General features: G+C 44.6%; 1 protein-coding gene across 11 annotated transcripts in view; it reads right to left on the reverse strand.

The window, feature by feature from the left end:
- Window positions 1–9,317: 9,317 nt before the first annotated feature.
- The window catches only part of CEP350 (centrosomal protein 350), a 61,974-nt gene continuing 55,047 nt past the window's right edge, over window positions 9,318–16,244 (reverse strand). For 10 of the 11 annotated variants that reach the window (XM_081011991.1, XM_081011986.1, XM_081011990.1 and 7 more), the window contains 5 exons: window positions 13,574–15,300; window positions 12,757–13,158; window positions 12,054–12,200; window positions 11,231–11,353; window positions 9,318–10,102 (listed from right to left, as the gene is read on the reverse strand). In XM_081011991.1, the coding sequence (XP_080868117.1) occupies window positions 9,938–10,102; window positions 11,231–11,353; window positions 12,054–12,200; window positions 12,757–13,158; window positions 13,574–15,300 (2,564 nt within the window). In that variant the 3' untranslated portion in view covers window positions 9,318–9,937. The remainder of the gene's footprint in view (window positions 10,103–11,230; window positions 11,354–12,053; window positions 12,201–12,756; window positions 13,159–13,573; window positions 15,301–16,244) is intronic. The other variant, XM_081011988.1, reaches the window with a different exon arrangement.

The raw sequence follows: 16,244 nt of genomic DNA on the forward strand, positions 1-16,244 counted from the left end.
TGTAGATTTCTTAGTAGGGAATGAATGTTGCGTGATTGGTTCAACGGCACAAGACACATCATATGGGGACGTCCAGTGAGGAAAAATGGTGGGTGCCACAGCAGCGAACAGCTCCTGAAGCCAGCCAGAGCCAACTGCGCTACCAGGCTGGCTCCAGGCTGCTGAGACTGCCGCCGCTGCCACAGCCAAGGGGGAACCAGTGATGCCCGGCGTGTCAACTGGGGGAACCTCTGACCCCCCCCCCCCCCGCCGGGACCCAAATCAAGTCATGAGTGAGAGCGCCCGGCCACCCGGCTGACTGCCCAGCGGCGCTCCGGGGACAGTAAAAACCCCGAAGCTGACACAGGGAGAAGGAGGAGAGGAGGAGGAGAAGGAAGAGAGAGAAAGAGGAAGGAGAAAAAAGAGGGGAGCCCTGACCTTGCTTCACCGCCGCTGAGGAGGAGAGGTAGGAGAGCACCGGGAGGGCAAGGACACGTGGCCGAGCCCAGGCCCGACCCTGAGACAACTCCACAGTGGCTAGCGCTCCAAGAGAGCAGGCCGGGGCGCAGAGGAAGGCCGCGCTACAGAGGAGACCACAGAAGAGAAGATATTAGTTCTTATTTTTAAAAAAACAAAACTTTTTTTCCTTTTCTTTTTTTAAAGGTGTCACCGGATTCTTTGGAAAAAATCTAGTAACCTTACCTTAGTGTGTTTCCCAATTTTGTGTGTTAGCCTATGTTTCAGAAGGAGGGGGGGGGGGCGTGGGACTATCACCTGGAGTTGCAGAGAGATGCCACCTCCAAAGTATCTATACAAAGAAATTTAACTATGGCCCAGGCTGCAGGGAGTTCAAGGAAGAAAGGCGCAGAAAGGAGGACTGCTTAGCAGGAAGGAATGATTCAAAGTAAGTAGGGTCCCTCGACTGACAAGGGGCTGGTGCTTCTTTGTATTGGGCACAGTGGTTATTTCCATGCAGGCAAGGCCTTTGCTAAAGGTCACCAACCAAATGTGGTCAGTCAGTCTCTTAAGTTTCCATTTAACCTCCAAGCATTCTGAACCAGATAACTGTCATTTGTAGAGCACTGGACAGAAGAGGGGTCCTTCGGTGAGTTTATTTTTATTTATTACATTTATAGTATACCCCCTTTTCTCCCAAGGAGCTCAAGATGGCACACATGGTTCTCCTCCCCATTTCATCCTCACCGCAACCCTGTGAGGTAGATCAGGCTGAGAGACTGTGACTGGGCCAAGGTCACCCAGTGAGCTTCATGGCTGAGTGGGGATTTGAACCATGGTCTCCCAGGTCATAGTCCATCATTCTGCAACACAGGGATAGGTCATTTGTGGCCCTTTAGATGTTGTTTACCAGCAACTCCCATCACTCCTGATCCTTGTCTATGGTTGCTGAGGCTGATGAGTGTTGACCCCCAACAATGTCTGGAGGACCACTGGTTCCCCATCCATGTCTGTAATAGATCCTGGGTCACAGAACCCTCCTTCCCTCTACGATTTAGCGAAGGCTCCTCAAAAAAGCCTTTGTTATTCCACAGTCAATGTGATCAAAGACTACAGATGCTTTAGAAGAGAAGAAGAAGAGTTTGGATTTGATATCTGGCTTTATCACTACCCAAAGGAGTCTCAAAGCGGCTAACAATCTCCTTTCCCTTCCTCCCCCACAACAAACACTCTGTGAGGTGAGTGGGGCTGAGAGACTTCAGAGAAGTGTGACTGGCCCAAGGTCACCCAGCAGCTGCATGTGGAGGAGCATGGAATCGAATCCGGTTCACCAGATTACGAGTCCACCACTCTTAACCACTACACCACACTGCAACATTAATGCCAAAAACTTCCTCATCTCAAAGACAAGTTCCATTCTAAAGCGCCTGAAGAAGGAACGTTCTTGGACAAGGAGACAGAACGACAAGGAGACAAATGGGGCAAGGAGAAAGATTGGGGGGGGGGTGGAGAAGTAGTTGGTGACAGACAGATTACAGTTTGAACACTATGATTAGATGACCCTCGTATTTAAGCATTTTGGTACTTCTGTATGCAATTCCTCATTGGGGGAGGGTGTCTAATGGGTAATAAAAGGTTAGCAGTGTCAATATGAGTTGACTATTGCATTTCTTAGCTTCGGGGTGTTAAAACGATTAGTATCCAGTACAGAATTAGGCACACGTCAACCCATTGAAGCGGATGGGTTTCAGCATAACTAAATCTGGGTTGGATGAGCCCAATTATTACATAATTCTGAATTAATAAATTGCATCATCTTTGTCAGCAATGCTTCATTCCCCAGAGTAATTATTTCTAGTTCTGTTACAGCTAATTGTCGTAATTATTGTCCACGTAATTTCAGAAGTTCCCATTTGTGATGGTGGTTCTTTCCTTTCCTTGTTCCTGTGCTACATTCTGGGAGAATATTTCAGGGGGTCCAATTACAAATCTATCCCACAGGGTCTAGTCTGTGCTTGTGAGAATTTTCCCTCTTTCGCCTGTGACACCTTGGGAGGGCAGGGAGAGGAGGAGTAAAGTCTGATGACCTCAGTGACCACTGGTAATGAGGATGTTGAATGCTTGTGGCAGATCAGTTAATAGTTCTGCACTGGATCCCAGCCAGGTTCAAACCTTGGCATCTGTACAATCCCCCCCCCCCACTTCTTTTTTCAGTCCACAGAAATATTTACTCAGCCTGCAAAGACAGAAGAGGGGAAAAATAGTGATAACGCATGCTATTTGCACTAATCTGCATGTGATTTGCACAAATATTTTTAAGGCACACTTTCACCTAGTTATATTATATGCATTTTTGAGCACGTTACTTGGCTGGAAAACTGCATTGCAAAATTCGGATAAGTGCAAATTTCGAAAGATTGCTGTGTTTCAGTTTGCCTGCTGCCTCAGAAAGTGCATTGGGTAAGCTCACTGTTAAATGTGAACTGAATTGAACTTCTGCCCCATTCCATCCTCTGGACAGGAGGATCTGATTAGCTCCCCTAAGGTGCTCATTTCTATGCAGAAGACACCAAGGAAGATTCTTGCCTTGTGTCTTGAGGTTGAAGGACGGGAGATCATCATGGAGCAAAGGCTCCTGTGGAGACCAAGAGAGGATTTGGATTAACAGATGTCCAGTTTGAATCAGAGATAGTTCAGCCCTACAGACAATATGGGATCACATAGCATGCACTGCCACCTCCTGCGGTATCCTGCTTCAGAGAGAGAGCCAGTGTGGTGTAGTGGTTAAGAGTGGTGGACTCGTAATCTGGTGAACCGGGTTCGATTCCCAGCTCCTCCACATGCAGCTGCTGGGTGACCTTGGGCTAGTCACACTTCTCTGAAGTATCTCAGCCCCACTCACCTCACAGAGTGTTTGTTGTGGGGGAGGAAGGGAAAGGAGAATGTTAGCCGCTCTGAGACTCTTTAAGGTAGTGATAAAGCGGGATATCAAATCCAAACTCTTCTTCTTCTCTTCTTCAGTCATGGCTAGCCTGAAACTGTGCTTCAAGATAAGGAAACATTTGAGTTGCCTAAATAATAGATTGCAGGTGTTCTCCATCTTTTCCATGGGCCAATTACAGCTCAGTGCCCTTTGGTGGTAAATCTTCCAAAAGAAACATTCACTTCTTTAGGAATTTTCTGATGGTGAGGAAGAAGTTGCTTTGACTTGTTATTCTTGAGCAGCACTTGAGATAAATTCCAGCTCTCATCAAAACATTTGATCCACCTCTAAAATATTTCCCTGCAAAGACACTCCTCTTGACACATGCATTCTCACTGCGTTTATCTGCAGTCCCCTAATAACATACACAAATACACAAAACATCCATTATGCTATATTTTCATCACCTTTGCGGCATGTGTTGTTTTTTTTTAAGGAGCACCCAGGACTAAGGTTGTGACATACAATCGGCTAAATTTAGTCACTGCATATTTGTAGATCTGTCAGCGGTATCCTCCCTGGTCCTGATCTCTCCCTCGTTGCAACCCTCACCCACTGGAACATGTGCCAACTCATACACACTTTCACTTGGCTGGGCCATAAACCCTCTAACCATAACACCGCATGTTGCACACTCTCTGTTGTTGTTGTTGAAGAAGAAGAAGAAGAGTTTGGATTTGATATCCTGCTTTATCACTACCCAAAGAAGTCTCAAAGCGGCTCACAATCTCCTTTCCCTTCCTCCCCCACAACAAACACTCTGTGAGGTGAGTGGGGCTGAGAGACTTCAGAGAAGTGTGACTAGCCCAAGGTCACCCAGCAGCTGCACGTGGAGGAGCGGGGAAGCGAACCCGGTTCCCCAGATTACGAGTCTATCGCTCTTAACCACTACACCACACTGGCTCTCTGAAGCGCTGGAAGACCATGAGCAGCAATGAAGCTCTGGGTCACAGACCAAGTGAGCTCCCTGATCAGTCCTTCAGCATTCAGCTCCTCCCAGCCAATGAGTTCCTGGGACTTCTTAACTGTTGTTAACACAGCTTGTTATGGCTTTGTTTATTTGCTAGGCCTATTAACCTCCCAGGGCTCCACCCAGCCATTCAGTGCGGACAGGTTCTGTTTGCTGCAGGAGGGCAGAATTTTTACACGGCAATTAGAATTCCAAAAGCCACCGAGAGGCTAAGCCAAAACTCTTGCCTCCTGCAGCTGGCTGTGGCAGGAGCTGCTCTACCAAAACTAAGTGGCTGTAAAGTACGGCTGCACTCCTGATGCCTCTGGGGTATTCCTGAGTTACACAACAGCATAAAAAGGATGGACTATTCCCAGAGATGAAGCGGTGAGGAACTTGGAACACAGTATAATTATTCCAGGATCTCCTCTGCTATAGAACCATGAGGAAGGTGACAGCAAAGAGTTCAGTTGAGGCCAGGAAAGGACTGCATACTAAAATCAGTGCCAAAGAGGAACATCAGCAGCACAGCAGCCTGATCAGAGGACCAAAAAATTAAGCTTCTGGACATGGGATGTACAAGTGTAACGCTCAGAAGAATACACTGGTTTTGTATCAATCCACGTGCTTTATTGTAGAGGAGGAATTCCGCTTTCTGCAGAAGGCCCTGTGTTTCAACAAGGTGAAGGATACTGGTTTAGGAAGGAGCCATTGGCAGAGAGAAATGGAACTGGTATTCCAAGAGACAGGGGATGAGTAACCATGCAGATTAGAGGGGTGCCACCCTCTTGCCCTAACCCTGCTCCTGACACAGCAGCTTTTGACACACTTGGGAGTTCCCGAAAGTCAAGGAAGGTTTCCTCATTTGCTTCTGTGTTGGTGAAAGCTCTGGGCAGGCATCGCCTTGACACTGAAGTGAACTATTTACTCACGCGGGAGCTCTGGAGCCCTGCTGAGCCAATTACTTAATTTCTTTCAAAAGTACAGGGCCGGCCCATTCATGAAGCAGACTGAGGCAGCCGCCTCAGGTGGCAGAATCCAAGGGGCGCCAAAGCAAGAAGTGGCTGCGGTGGCTTCTGTGTTCTGGTGAGAGATTATAAGAGCCCCTCATAATCGGTTTAGAAGGGCTCACGTGCGATTTCGCCAGAACCTGGAAGCCACGCTGCCACGGTAATGGGGTGGTGGTGGCAGGGGTAGCAAGGAGGGGCAGGGGGCACACAGGGGAGCACCTTTCCATTTTGCCTCAGGTGGAAAAACATGACTGGCCGTCCCTGCCTCCATGAGCAACAAAAAGCTAAAAAATCACCCTGAAAGAGAGCAAAAAGGAAAAAAAAATCTAAATCAGGGAGACCTGCCGCCCTCCAGGTTTCAATGGGCTACAACTCCAATAATCCCTGATCAATGGTTATGGTGACAGGAGTAGCTGGGAGTTGGAGGCCAACAAGAGGGAACCTAAGCTTTACAGACATCAAACGTAGTACAAGGATTTTACAGCTGTGGAGTTTATGTGCAGGGCACCAGGGCCTGGGGACCCAACCCTTTGCCCCCCCCCCCAATATTTTGAGGAGCGGGCCTGCCCCCCATGTTAAAAAAAAATTGGGTCAAGCATCGAGCCGAGCGCAGCTTCAGTGGCCAGTTCCTCCTCCTGCCGCATAGGTGTGTAAAGGAGTAGACCTCAGCTTCTAGCTCTTGACATCACACCTTTTTCTTTGGGGAAATGAGTGTTGCATGTGCTTGTGTCAGAAAACTTTGGGGTTCGGCAGTATTGGGGCGGGGAACAAGTTCGTTGTCCCTATGCTGGTGATTTAGATAGCAAAAAGGCACATCTAGTCCAGCACCCTGTTTTCACTGTGGCCAACCATATGCCTGTGAGAAGTGCGCAAGCAATACATGAGATGCAAAAGAGCCACGGGGTTCACGGCCTCCATGACAACCACAAGTCTCTCAAATGGAATCTGGTATCCAGTACATCTAGCAGACCATGGGTTTGGTGTTTCGTACTGGGCAAAAAGAGTGTGATCTGTGGGTAGGTGAATCCAATGTGAATCTATTGCAGAGGTCAGACAAACCTGAGGACAGGGCTCCTTTAAGAGATGGGCTGGAAGGAACAAGAGATATATTGAAAGTGAAGAGGTGTGGCTAGCAACAGAAAGGAGTCATACAACTGAATGTAACAACAGTTTCCAGTGTTGCTTCACGACACAAGGAACAATAGAGGGATTAGTCTTTCTAACCACCCTAAACTGCTGCTAAGGTGAAAAAACCCATTAAAATGGTTCCACCTTGAGAGGACAGATTCCTGATGGCTCTCACAGAGTTTCTCACTATCTGGGAAAATCTGGCCAGTCTCTGAAACAGGGAGGTGACCCAAGCAGTTGAGAACAGATTTCTCCTAAATATCCTCTTCTGCTTCTAAGAACTGTTTGCCCATATTCTTGCCAGCTCTTATTCTAGAAATTAAATGTCAAAACAGATTAGGATGGGTGTTGATCTGCCAGTTCCTTGTGAGTTTTGTTGGAGGAGACGCTTGCTGTGTTCTACGTTTTCAAAGAGGGTCTAGCTATACTGCCATAGCGCTGTTGATGTGATTTGACAATAGAGTAAAACCCCACCAATGCAGAATTCCAACTCAGATGGACTCAAGCCAGATGGAATCAGTAGCTGGTTTCCACCCAGGACAGGTTCCACGGCAGGGGAAAACACTGGTAGCAGCTGTTGCATCTCCATGCATATTTGCAGCCAGTGGCAACTTGATCTCTCTTGGCATCGCAGCCTGCAAGGGGACCAGCCAAAGCCTTTTGCTGAAAACTTCCCCCATAAAAAGTGTTTTGTCTCTCTATTTGGGCTCTCTGCTCGGAGTTCAGCAAGTCTCTTTGGCCTCCCCTTGAGGAGAGAGCTGCAAACAAGGGGAAAAGTCTCCGTCACTATCAAACCCTTATGTTTGTCCTGCTGTATTGGAATTTATGTAAAGGCATAGGAAGTCTCCTCTTGAATCAGTCGAAAAGTCCACCACATTTACACCTGTTTAAAGACCTGAACTGGTTGCTGATTTGCTACCAAGTCATGTTCAAGGTCTTAGTATGCTTAGATCACTGGCCCTCTTTCACCTACTCAATTGCTTCGATCTACAGAACATGCACTCTTGCAAATATCATGCGAGGTGCATCTGTGAGGAGTCGGGTGTTTCACTGTGGCAGCACCTGTGCTCTGAAACTCTTCTCTTAATATTTGGCAGGCTGTTCTAAATGCATGCTGAAAACGATCTCGTTTCAGCAAAGCTACCCAGACATGTGCATAAATTGTCAGTATACCCGTTTTTAAATTCTGCTGCTTTTGATAACTGTTTAAAATTGTCATGTAGGTTAGGCTGGGAGATGGCAAGGGGGACAAAGTTTCAAAGTGGGGGGGAGTCACCCAGCGAGTTGCATAGCTCAGTGTCAATTTTAATCTGAATCCACCCAGTCTTGGGGCTTGTCCACACTTATGCTTATCCCATGTCTAGAAAGCACAGGTCCAAGCCATTCTGCCTTTGCACCGCCACGTTCTCCTGGAAAACCTGCTCTTAAGCGCTAAATTGGAGCAAACGTCAATCTGGAGAAAACCCAATCACCATTTGCTCTGATTCATTGGTAAATAGCAGGTTTCCCCGGGGGAAAGTACCGGGGTTAGCAGAAGTGTGGAAGAGCCCTTAATCCCAGGAACAGCCAGTGTGATACCCTCAAATGTTGTGGCCCCGACTACTGGCCATGGTGGCTGGGGGTTATGATTGCTGGGTCCCAAACCCCCAGAAAGCACATGTGCCACCCCTGCTGTAACTATTGCCCATCCTCTCTGGTTAGAGTTTGCCCAAGACTTTTTGCTGCCTGAGGTGAACCAGAAAATGGCACTCCCTTTGGGAATTGTAGTTCTTAAGGGGTACTGGGTTAGAGCATGGATAGGGAATGTAAGGCTCAGGGAACAAACGGAAGCCTTCAGGCCTCGAGTTCTGCTTTGCTCCTTCCTTGATTTTGATCGACTGAAATGTGTCTTTGGAGGAAGGTCATGTGGGAAACTGCTCATCTCACCCACTTCCTCGTCAACCCCCCAAACACACCTCCGCTTTCCATTTTGCCGGCTGACCTCTCTCTCGCTTTTGCACCATGGCTTGCTGGCTAGAGATGGAAGCCGCTCTCCTCCAAAACTGGCAACCAGCCCGGCAAGAGGCAGCTGCGCGTGCAGCGTGGACAGAATCAGTGGGTTAGCGGTTTGGGTGGAGGTGCGAAAAGAAAAGGTACAATGCTGTAAAATGGGGAGAGGTGCTGCGGTGAAGCAAGGGGAGGGGGAGTGAAATGTTAAAGGAAAAGAACAGGGAGGGAAAGCTTTCCTGCATCCCTGGAGAAACTGGTCCAGGGAAGAGGGATCACCGCCACAAGCGAGGAGGCATGGAGGCAGGAGCAGACGCCAGGTGCACAGAGTGCCGCTTGAGGTGACTGCCTTGGAAAGGTTTGTGGTGGTGCTGGGCCTGTCTCTTGGCTGAATGCAGGGTAGCTTCTTTCCAAGTAGCCATACATGGGAGAGGGCTGTTACTCTCATGTCCAGGCCTCACAGTTGAGGGGCAGGGTGGGGGAAAGAGTTTTTCCATTTCGTGGCTCTCTCAACCCCTCATTTTTCTCAGATTTGTGTCTCAGGCTGAACACAAATTAAAATTGTGTTGTTGTTTTGTCTTCCTTTAAAGTCACCTCAGAAGCCCTGGGAGGTTACTGTGAATTTTTAAAGATCGTTTTTAGATGTGAATATGAATAAATGGCACAGAAATGTACACACACAAAAAAAATATATGTGTGCACGTGTGTGTGTGTGTATGTATATGTGTGTGTGTGTGTGTGTGTGTGTATGTAATTCTTTTTTAATGGAGTAGAGTAAGATACACATATACAGAGAGAGAATTAGGAACATGTTTCAAAAAGAGAATTTTTTTTGGATAATTTATAAACCAGTTTATTTACAGTTTTTATTCTCTTAAAGTACATCTCAAATTAACAAAGATATTTACACTGGTATACACAGGGACTACCCTGGATATCTTACAGTTTACAGAGTGTTAAGGTTGCAATTATAATCTGCTGAGCTGCAGGTGTGATCGGTAGCAGAAATTGGCCTGGGAACCAGTCTGACAGGGTTATTTACAGACACGCTTCATATCAGATACGAAGCGTGTGTGTACGTGTCTGTGCAAATAACCGTGTCAAACTGGTTCTGCAGCTCAGCTCAGTATATCCAAGTAAAATATAGCTTCTGTCACTGGAGTACGATATGGTTTTACATCTCCCCCTTTTAATAAATTGGAGTTATTAAAATGAAGAACAATGTTTACTATTTAGTTTCCACTGATGGGTGTTTTGTGCTCTAACCCAGTTGGCACCTCTGTGAGTGGTTTTTGGGGAACCACTCACGGAGGTGCTAACTGGGTTAGAGCACGAGACATCCAGTAACGGAAACTAAATAGTAAACATGGTTCTTCATTTTAATAACTCCAATTTATTAAAGGTGGAGATGTAAAACCATATTGCTACGGAAAAAAATATTCTGTGTCAGACAGGCAGCAGCTTCTTGTGTTTTTCATTAATCTGGTGAAGGACATCAACAGTGTCTTTAAGTAAGGCATCAAAAATTCCATCTGCCAGTTGCATCTTCACCTGCAGCTCATCTTCATCATAGTTCACCCATTGAGCTTCTTCCTCGTGCAACTCCTGTGTCTTAGAATTTAGAGGGGGCAGAGGGAGAGAAAGTTCCTACTATTAAATACAAATCTGTATACATATTTAGAATAAGCACGTTCTTGCAAAAGCCTGCAGCTACCTTTGCTTCCTCCCACCTTAGAACAGGCTTCAGGAAATCAACCACAGTGTTTTATTATGAACAACATAATACAGTCATCATTTATATAACAGCTTAAAAGCAAACTTGGAAATATTGCAATAACCTGGGCCTGCCAGTGACTACACTCACTCCACAGTAGGGCTTCAGGCCAGTTGTAGTGCTATACCCCAGCCTCCACTGTTACGTCTGTCTTGACAGCTGGCAGTGATTTTAAGCTCCACCCATACTGTGCAATACAATGAAATGACAGCATGACTGAGTATATACTGTATATACCCATTTAAGATGAAGTAAAATTCCAAACTCTTACATCACCACCAGCACCCATTCTACTCTCACAATTCAAATAAAACTCCCTGCCAGGGCTTCAGTATTTACTCTGAACAGAGTGCTGAAAGTAGCTTGGTAGCTTTGTGGCGAAGACACTTGGATCATTTTAAACACGTAGGGCCCAACCCCCCCCCCCAACACTTTTCTATTTTGGAGCAGGAAAGGGTGGCTGTGATTTTGTTGGCTTTTGCAGAGGGATGGGTGTTCTGAACACTGCCTTCAAGCATCTGGTGAATCTAGTGTATTTGTCCACCTCTTTTTCCTGCAGGAAATAGCTCTGTGTGTGTGTGTGTGTGTGTGTGTGTGTGTGTTTTCCTTGGCTGCTATTGAATGAACGTGCTTGTCTCCATCAGGGCAGGATGGAAGGAAGACAAAGCTGATGACAACAATTTTTGGCTTGGTTTAGCAAGGCAGCCCCAAATGGCAAACACTGGGTTCTTGCTACTCATGAAGTTAATACAAAGCAAATGCTCTGCTCTGGAGTTAGTAGATTCCATTAAGCCATTACAGTCTAATGGGTTTTTAAGGTGCTCAGTTTTGGTTGGAGCATGTCCATGAGTTTCAGTATAAGCACAGAAGGGCAAATTATTTTATTGATAAGCAGATGAACTCCCTGTCCTTTGATAGCTATCCAGTAAATGTTTCAGCAACTAATTTTAAAAATATCTACTGACCAGTATATGATCCACTCTGTCACGTTTCTTCCGTCCAAATTTCATCATTTTCTGCCAGTCCGTTTTGTGGTTCGGCTCCTTCTTTAAACTTAAGAGCCTGAGCACCTCCGTTGCTATGAAACACTAGGGTAAAGTATATAAGAATGAGCTAAATATATTTGAAAGAAATATACCCTATTCACAGAATCCTCTCTACCAACACAATTCAAAGGTGGAAGATATCCAGTGAAGAACTTTGTACTGTTGGGTATGGAATGTACAATAGAAGATATAACATGTTTCCTTGGTCATTCTTGTGAAAATTCTGAAAATGTGTTGTCGGTTTATATAGTAGTTGAACATAGTAAAATCCTATTCACTATAGTCATCTTAAGAGGTGACAAGAGTATATTCTTTAGGAAACCTCCTCCTCAGAAACTAAAATGCAGTGAATTTAACATACTATCCAGGAAGGACTCTCAGAATTATGCTAGTTCAATTACAATAAAGCAACTTGATACCTAACTATAGCAGTAACTATTATAAATGTATTTGTGAACCACAAAGCTCATCAGTTTTACATCCCAGAATACAGGTCAGAGCAGTCATGTATTCATGGTAGAGCTTAAGTCTTCTTGCTATAACTAAAAGATAACAAGCCTTGTATGGGGGCATAGGTGCAAACTGGCAAATGGAAAGGGTCACACTTAGGAAAGCTTACACTAAGTCATGGCTTATTTTTTAAAATTCTAGATAAAATTATCAGCTATTTCTATACAACTTTTTTTGGCTTACAGATGAAGTGTGCCAAGTCCCTAAATGAAATTAACAGCTTCATTCTTACCTTGATCTCCTCTAGATCATTTGGATCTTTTACTCGATGGAAATAACCAGTAATAATTCTGCAGGATTTCATCCATATGGGTTGGTTAATACTGGGATCTTCTGCAAAGATCTCTTCAAAAATCTCTCTTGTTAAGTCAAACACAGCCTTGGTAAACATAAGAATGTAGAATAAAAATAGCTTCAGATGTTGTATTCTCCAGGACTATCAATATGCAGTCTGTGGTTTATAATTACACCTGCATAGTGACCACAGCTATTCTGGTGCATGTCTCTCAATGTGGAAGGTGAATCTTCCTGATGAGGTACAACTTCTAGAATTACTTTCTAACGGTCCCCCTCTTGTTGCACACCTACACAAACCCCCTGCATGCACCCCCTAACTTTGTGTTGGACTAAGGCCCAGAAGAGCTGTATTCAAATCTCAACTAGGTCATATAAGCTCTGGGGGTGACCTTCGGCTACTTCATACCTTTCAGCTTAATCACAGGTTGTTGTAAATATAAAATTGGGGCAGGAAGGAGAACCATGGAAACTGCCTGGAACTTCTTAGAGGAGAGGTGGGATAGATGTATTAATGAAATAACTAAATAAATAAATAAAGCTGGAGACCAAAAGAGCACATTCCTTCTTTTCCAAAGGATTCCTAAGTATTTTTCACATGGATCTGAGAGCAACAATCCCAACTGTCTCCCTTGATGTACCTGTTTATAGATCTGTTCACTAACAGCTTCAATGTCATCATCTCTGGGGGAATCGCTCATATCTCTGGGGAGCCTGAAAGCCTGAATCTCGTGCCCCAGCTTTTTGCACTTCCATAATTCTTCAGCTGCTGCATGCACCAGCTCCTCCACCTCTTCTGCAGTGTGTGGGACAGCCAATAGCTCTTCACATGGCTTGGAAGGCACTTTTGGGGGCTCTGTTTCAGACGGCACAGCCAAGTCCTCTGCTTCCTTCTGAATGAGCTTTTGAGAACTCAAGCCAAAGTCTTCTTCAAACCAATCTTGCTCATCGTCCGATAAATCCAGGAACTCCCGGCTAAGCTCCAGTTCTGCCAGCCTCTTGGCAAGCTCTTCCTGACCACTGGCACAACACACAGGGCTTTCCTGTAGAATAAAAAGAAAGTGGTTGCTACTCAGAACTGTAGTGGTTTTCACCTATAGTGTATGCCACATTTTGATACACAGTGGAATCTAGTAGGCATCAGCCCCAGATAAGCCCCATTCCATTCATCAGTCATAAGACTTAATGGCTAGACTGGAAGTAGAGGACCTTTTTTAGCTCCAGGGGCTGGAACCTGTGGGCATACTTCAACAGGTAATCCACCTATCATATTATGTCACTGTGATGCCACATGACTGATAGCTGGGTTGCCACATCCTTTTGTCAAAATCACATATGCTTCAAAAGTCTGCTCCACAACCAGAGCTTGAAATGAAAGGTGAAAAGGTTTGGAAAGAGTTTTGCAGAGCTCTCTGCAGACGTCTTCCCCCCTCCCCAATAGAGATTGACTGTACTTACAGCTCTGGGATACATATCTGGAGAATAAACTTCTTCGCCATCATCCAGTTCAGAAATTAAAGTGCTCTGCAGGTCATTAGCTTCCAATCTTTTCTCTTGGACAGAACAGAGGTCTTGATTGCTACACTGGATTTTCTCATTCTTGACCTTCCCGATTTGCTGCAGTTCATGAACTGTGTCCTTCACAAAAGCCTGCAGGAGGCTATCGGCCAGCAAGCCAACCTTTTTCTTTTGCTCTATCTGTTCTTCCTCCTTTTGGGATGGGACTCTAAGTTGTGCTTCTAATTGGCTTCTTTCTTTCGTCAGCAAGTCCAGGAGCGGAGAGGCAAATGTTATACAATCTTCGGCTGCAGGTGAGTCCTCTACGGCAGATGCATCTCTTGGAAAACTATTCTGGGGACATTTCTTACTTAGGTTTCTTCCTTCGCTCTCCTCTTCAAGATTCTCTTTTTCATTTTGATCCACTTTGTGGTGATTTAGCTCTTGTTTGCATAAAGAGTTTTCAGCTGTGTCCATGAAATTATTGGAACTTTCCAAAATATGAGAAATTTTTTGTGGAGGAGCAAAAATACCATGTTTTTCCTTACAATTAAAATATTGAACACCATTGTAAGTGCCATTATTATTTCCTTCAGGCTTGTCCAACTCTACACCAGCCCAAAGGCCTTTAGCAAACTCTGTCAGGCCCTTGAATCTCAGTGTACCTGGCTGGATATTACTCACAAGAACTCTGTCACCAATGTTGAAACCTCTCAAAATGGTTTCTTCTTCTGTCTTGGAAATGGAAACCCAAAGTGATGAATCAACATGAGAAGGTTCCTCTTCCACATCACTGCGTTCCCTACTTTTCATAAATTCTGTGGGTGACTTCAGTTCTAATAATCTCTCTGAATGAACACTGCCAGCCACAGATGAAGACTTGTCACTGAGACATTCACTTACTTCATCATCACTTTCAATACTACTCCTAGGAGTTTTTGTATAGCAAGATTTCTCCCCCTGTGACCTAGAGTCTTTTTCAAGGGACAATGTAAATGTGTCAAAATCATCCTTATAATATTCAGTAAGAGATGTCTCATCTTTTGACATCTCTGTTCCTGAGGAAGACACTTCAAAATCATTTGAATATGCTGGCTCTTTGCAAATGGAAATCTTTTCTGAAACCAAGGCATCTCCTTTCAACAGCTCCTTGCTCAACGTAGGAGAGGATTTGATCGATAAGGCACTTTTATCATCCTTGTTAGTTTCCTTTGGCATCTCAGTTTTTCTCTCAACACATACAAAAGCCAACTCAGTCTGATTCTTTTCCAACAGCTCAGCCTCAGGACACACATCTGTCTTTAGGGAAGCCGGAGGTGAACTCTTCAGCTCTTTGTTAAATTTATAAGCATCACATCTTTCAGAAACCTTCTGAGAAACTTCTGCCTCTGATTCTACAGATTCAATTTCCTCTTGTAGCACAGATCTAATAGTGGAAACAATAGAATCATAACTCTCTGCATCTTCAAACCTGTCCTGTGACACATGGGATGTTTTGCTTAAGTCTCCTAAGTCTTTGAAGAGAGCTGACGAAGCCAAACTGTCCAATGAACCACCAGGTTCTGCTCTAGATATTCTTGGGGACTGTACAAATGAGTTTAGTGTTCGGGAGTGCTCCTCGGTCTGAATTTCTGCTTCAATGAATTTTTTGGTGTATGCAGACACAGATTTCTCATGAGAAGCAGCATCTGAGGGGTGGGGGTGGGAATAAAGGCATGAATGGCTTACATCATTTTGTATAACATTTGCAATTTAACCTTATTAAAGCAGTTAAGTCAATAGTGCTTGTGTTCTAATGGAAAAGTGTAATCCTTGATAGCCAGGCTAAACACCCATGCAGTCAAGTAGTTTTTCATTTATTTTAAAAATGTACATCCCAACTTCCTTACAAAATAACCCAGAGGGGCTTAACAACATATCAGTTAAGAACAGCACTATATCCAACTAAAGAAATATATATGTAAAACTTCTCACAGATACTTTAAAAGGCCAATGTTTCACTAAAAGGGCAATAGAGTAGGACAGAGAAAATGGGAGGGGGGGGAGCGAGTGGAGAAATGAAAGAGTGCACATCCAAGATTCTGGAGGTTCACAACTCCAACACAGTGAAAACTATCAATTAGCAACGTAATAGGTAACAGGTTGTATTACGTTACATTATGAAATGCTAATCACCTGCATTTTTCTGGCTTACATTCATGAAGTTGAAAGAGAGAGAGTATGAATGAGAGAACACCACAGAAATTAACTTGGGAGGTACAATTCAGGAAAAAACAAGGAAAGGTCTCTACATAGTTGAAGACAGATTTATTTCTAGAATTAATTCCTCCTCAGGAGCACATTTTTTACAGCAATTTCCACCAAGTTCTTAAACCACTGAGGGCGGAAATGTTTCTTCAAGCCCCTAAGGTTTCTTCCTGTTTCTTTTCCTGCCCATGGGCCTTTCCCCAGTTTTGAGGACCAATAGAGACTACACATATCTACAGTCATATCCCTGTATTAAGAATTCTTAATACAGTTTTGTAGTTTTATCTTACAGTGCCAAACATATATATCCAAAGTGGCTCTTCCAGTCACAACAAAATGACTTCCTCTAGCTCCCATCCCTATCTGCAGTCCCTCATACCAGATC

The sequence above is a fragment of the Podarcis pityusensis genome, assembly GCF_964106645.2.
Source record: "Podarcis pityusensis genome assembly, chromosome: 6".
Taxonomy (NCBI): Eukaryota; Metazoa; Chordata; class Lepidosauria; order Squamata; family Lacertidae; genus Podarcis; species Podarcis pityusensis.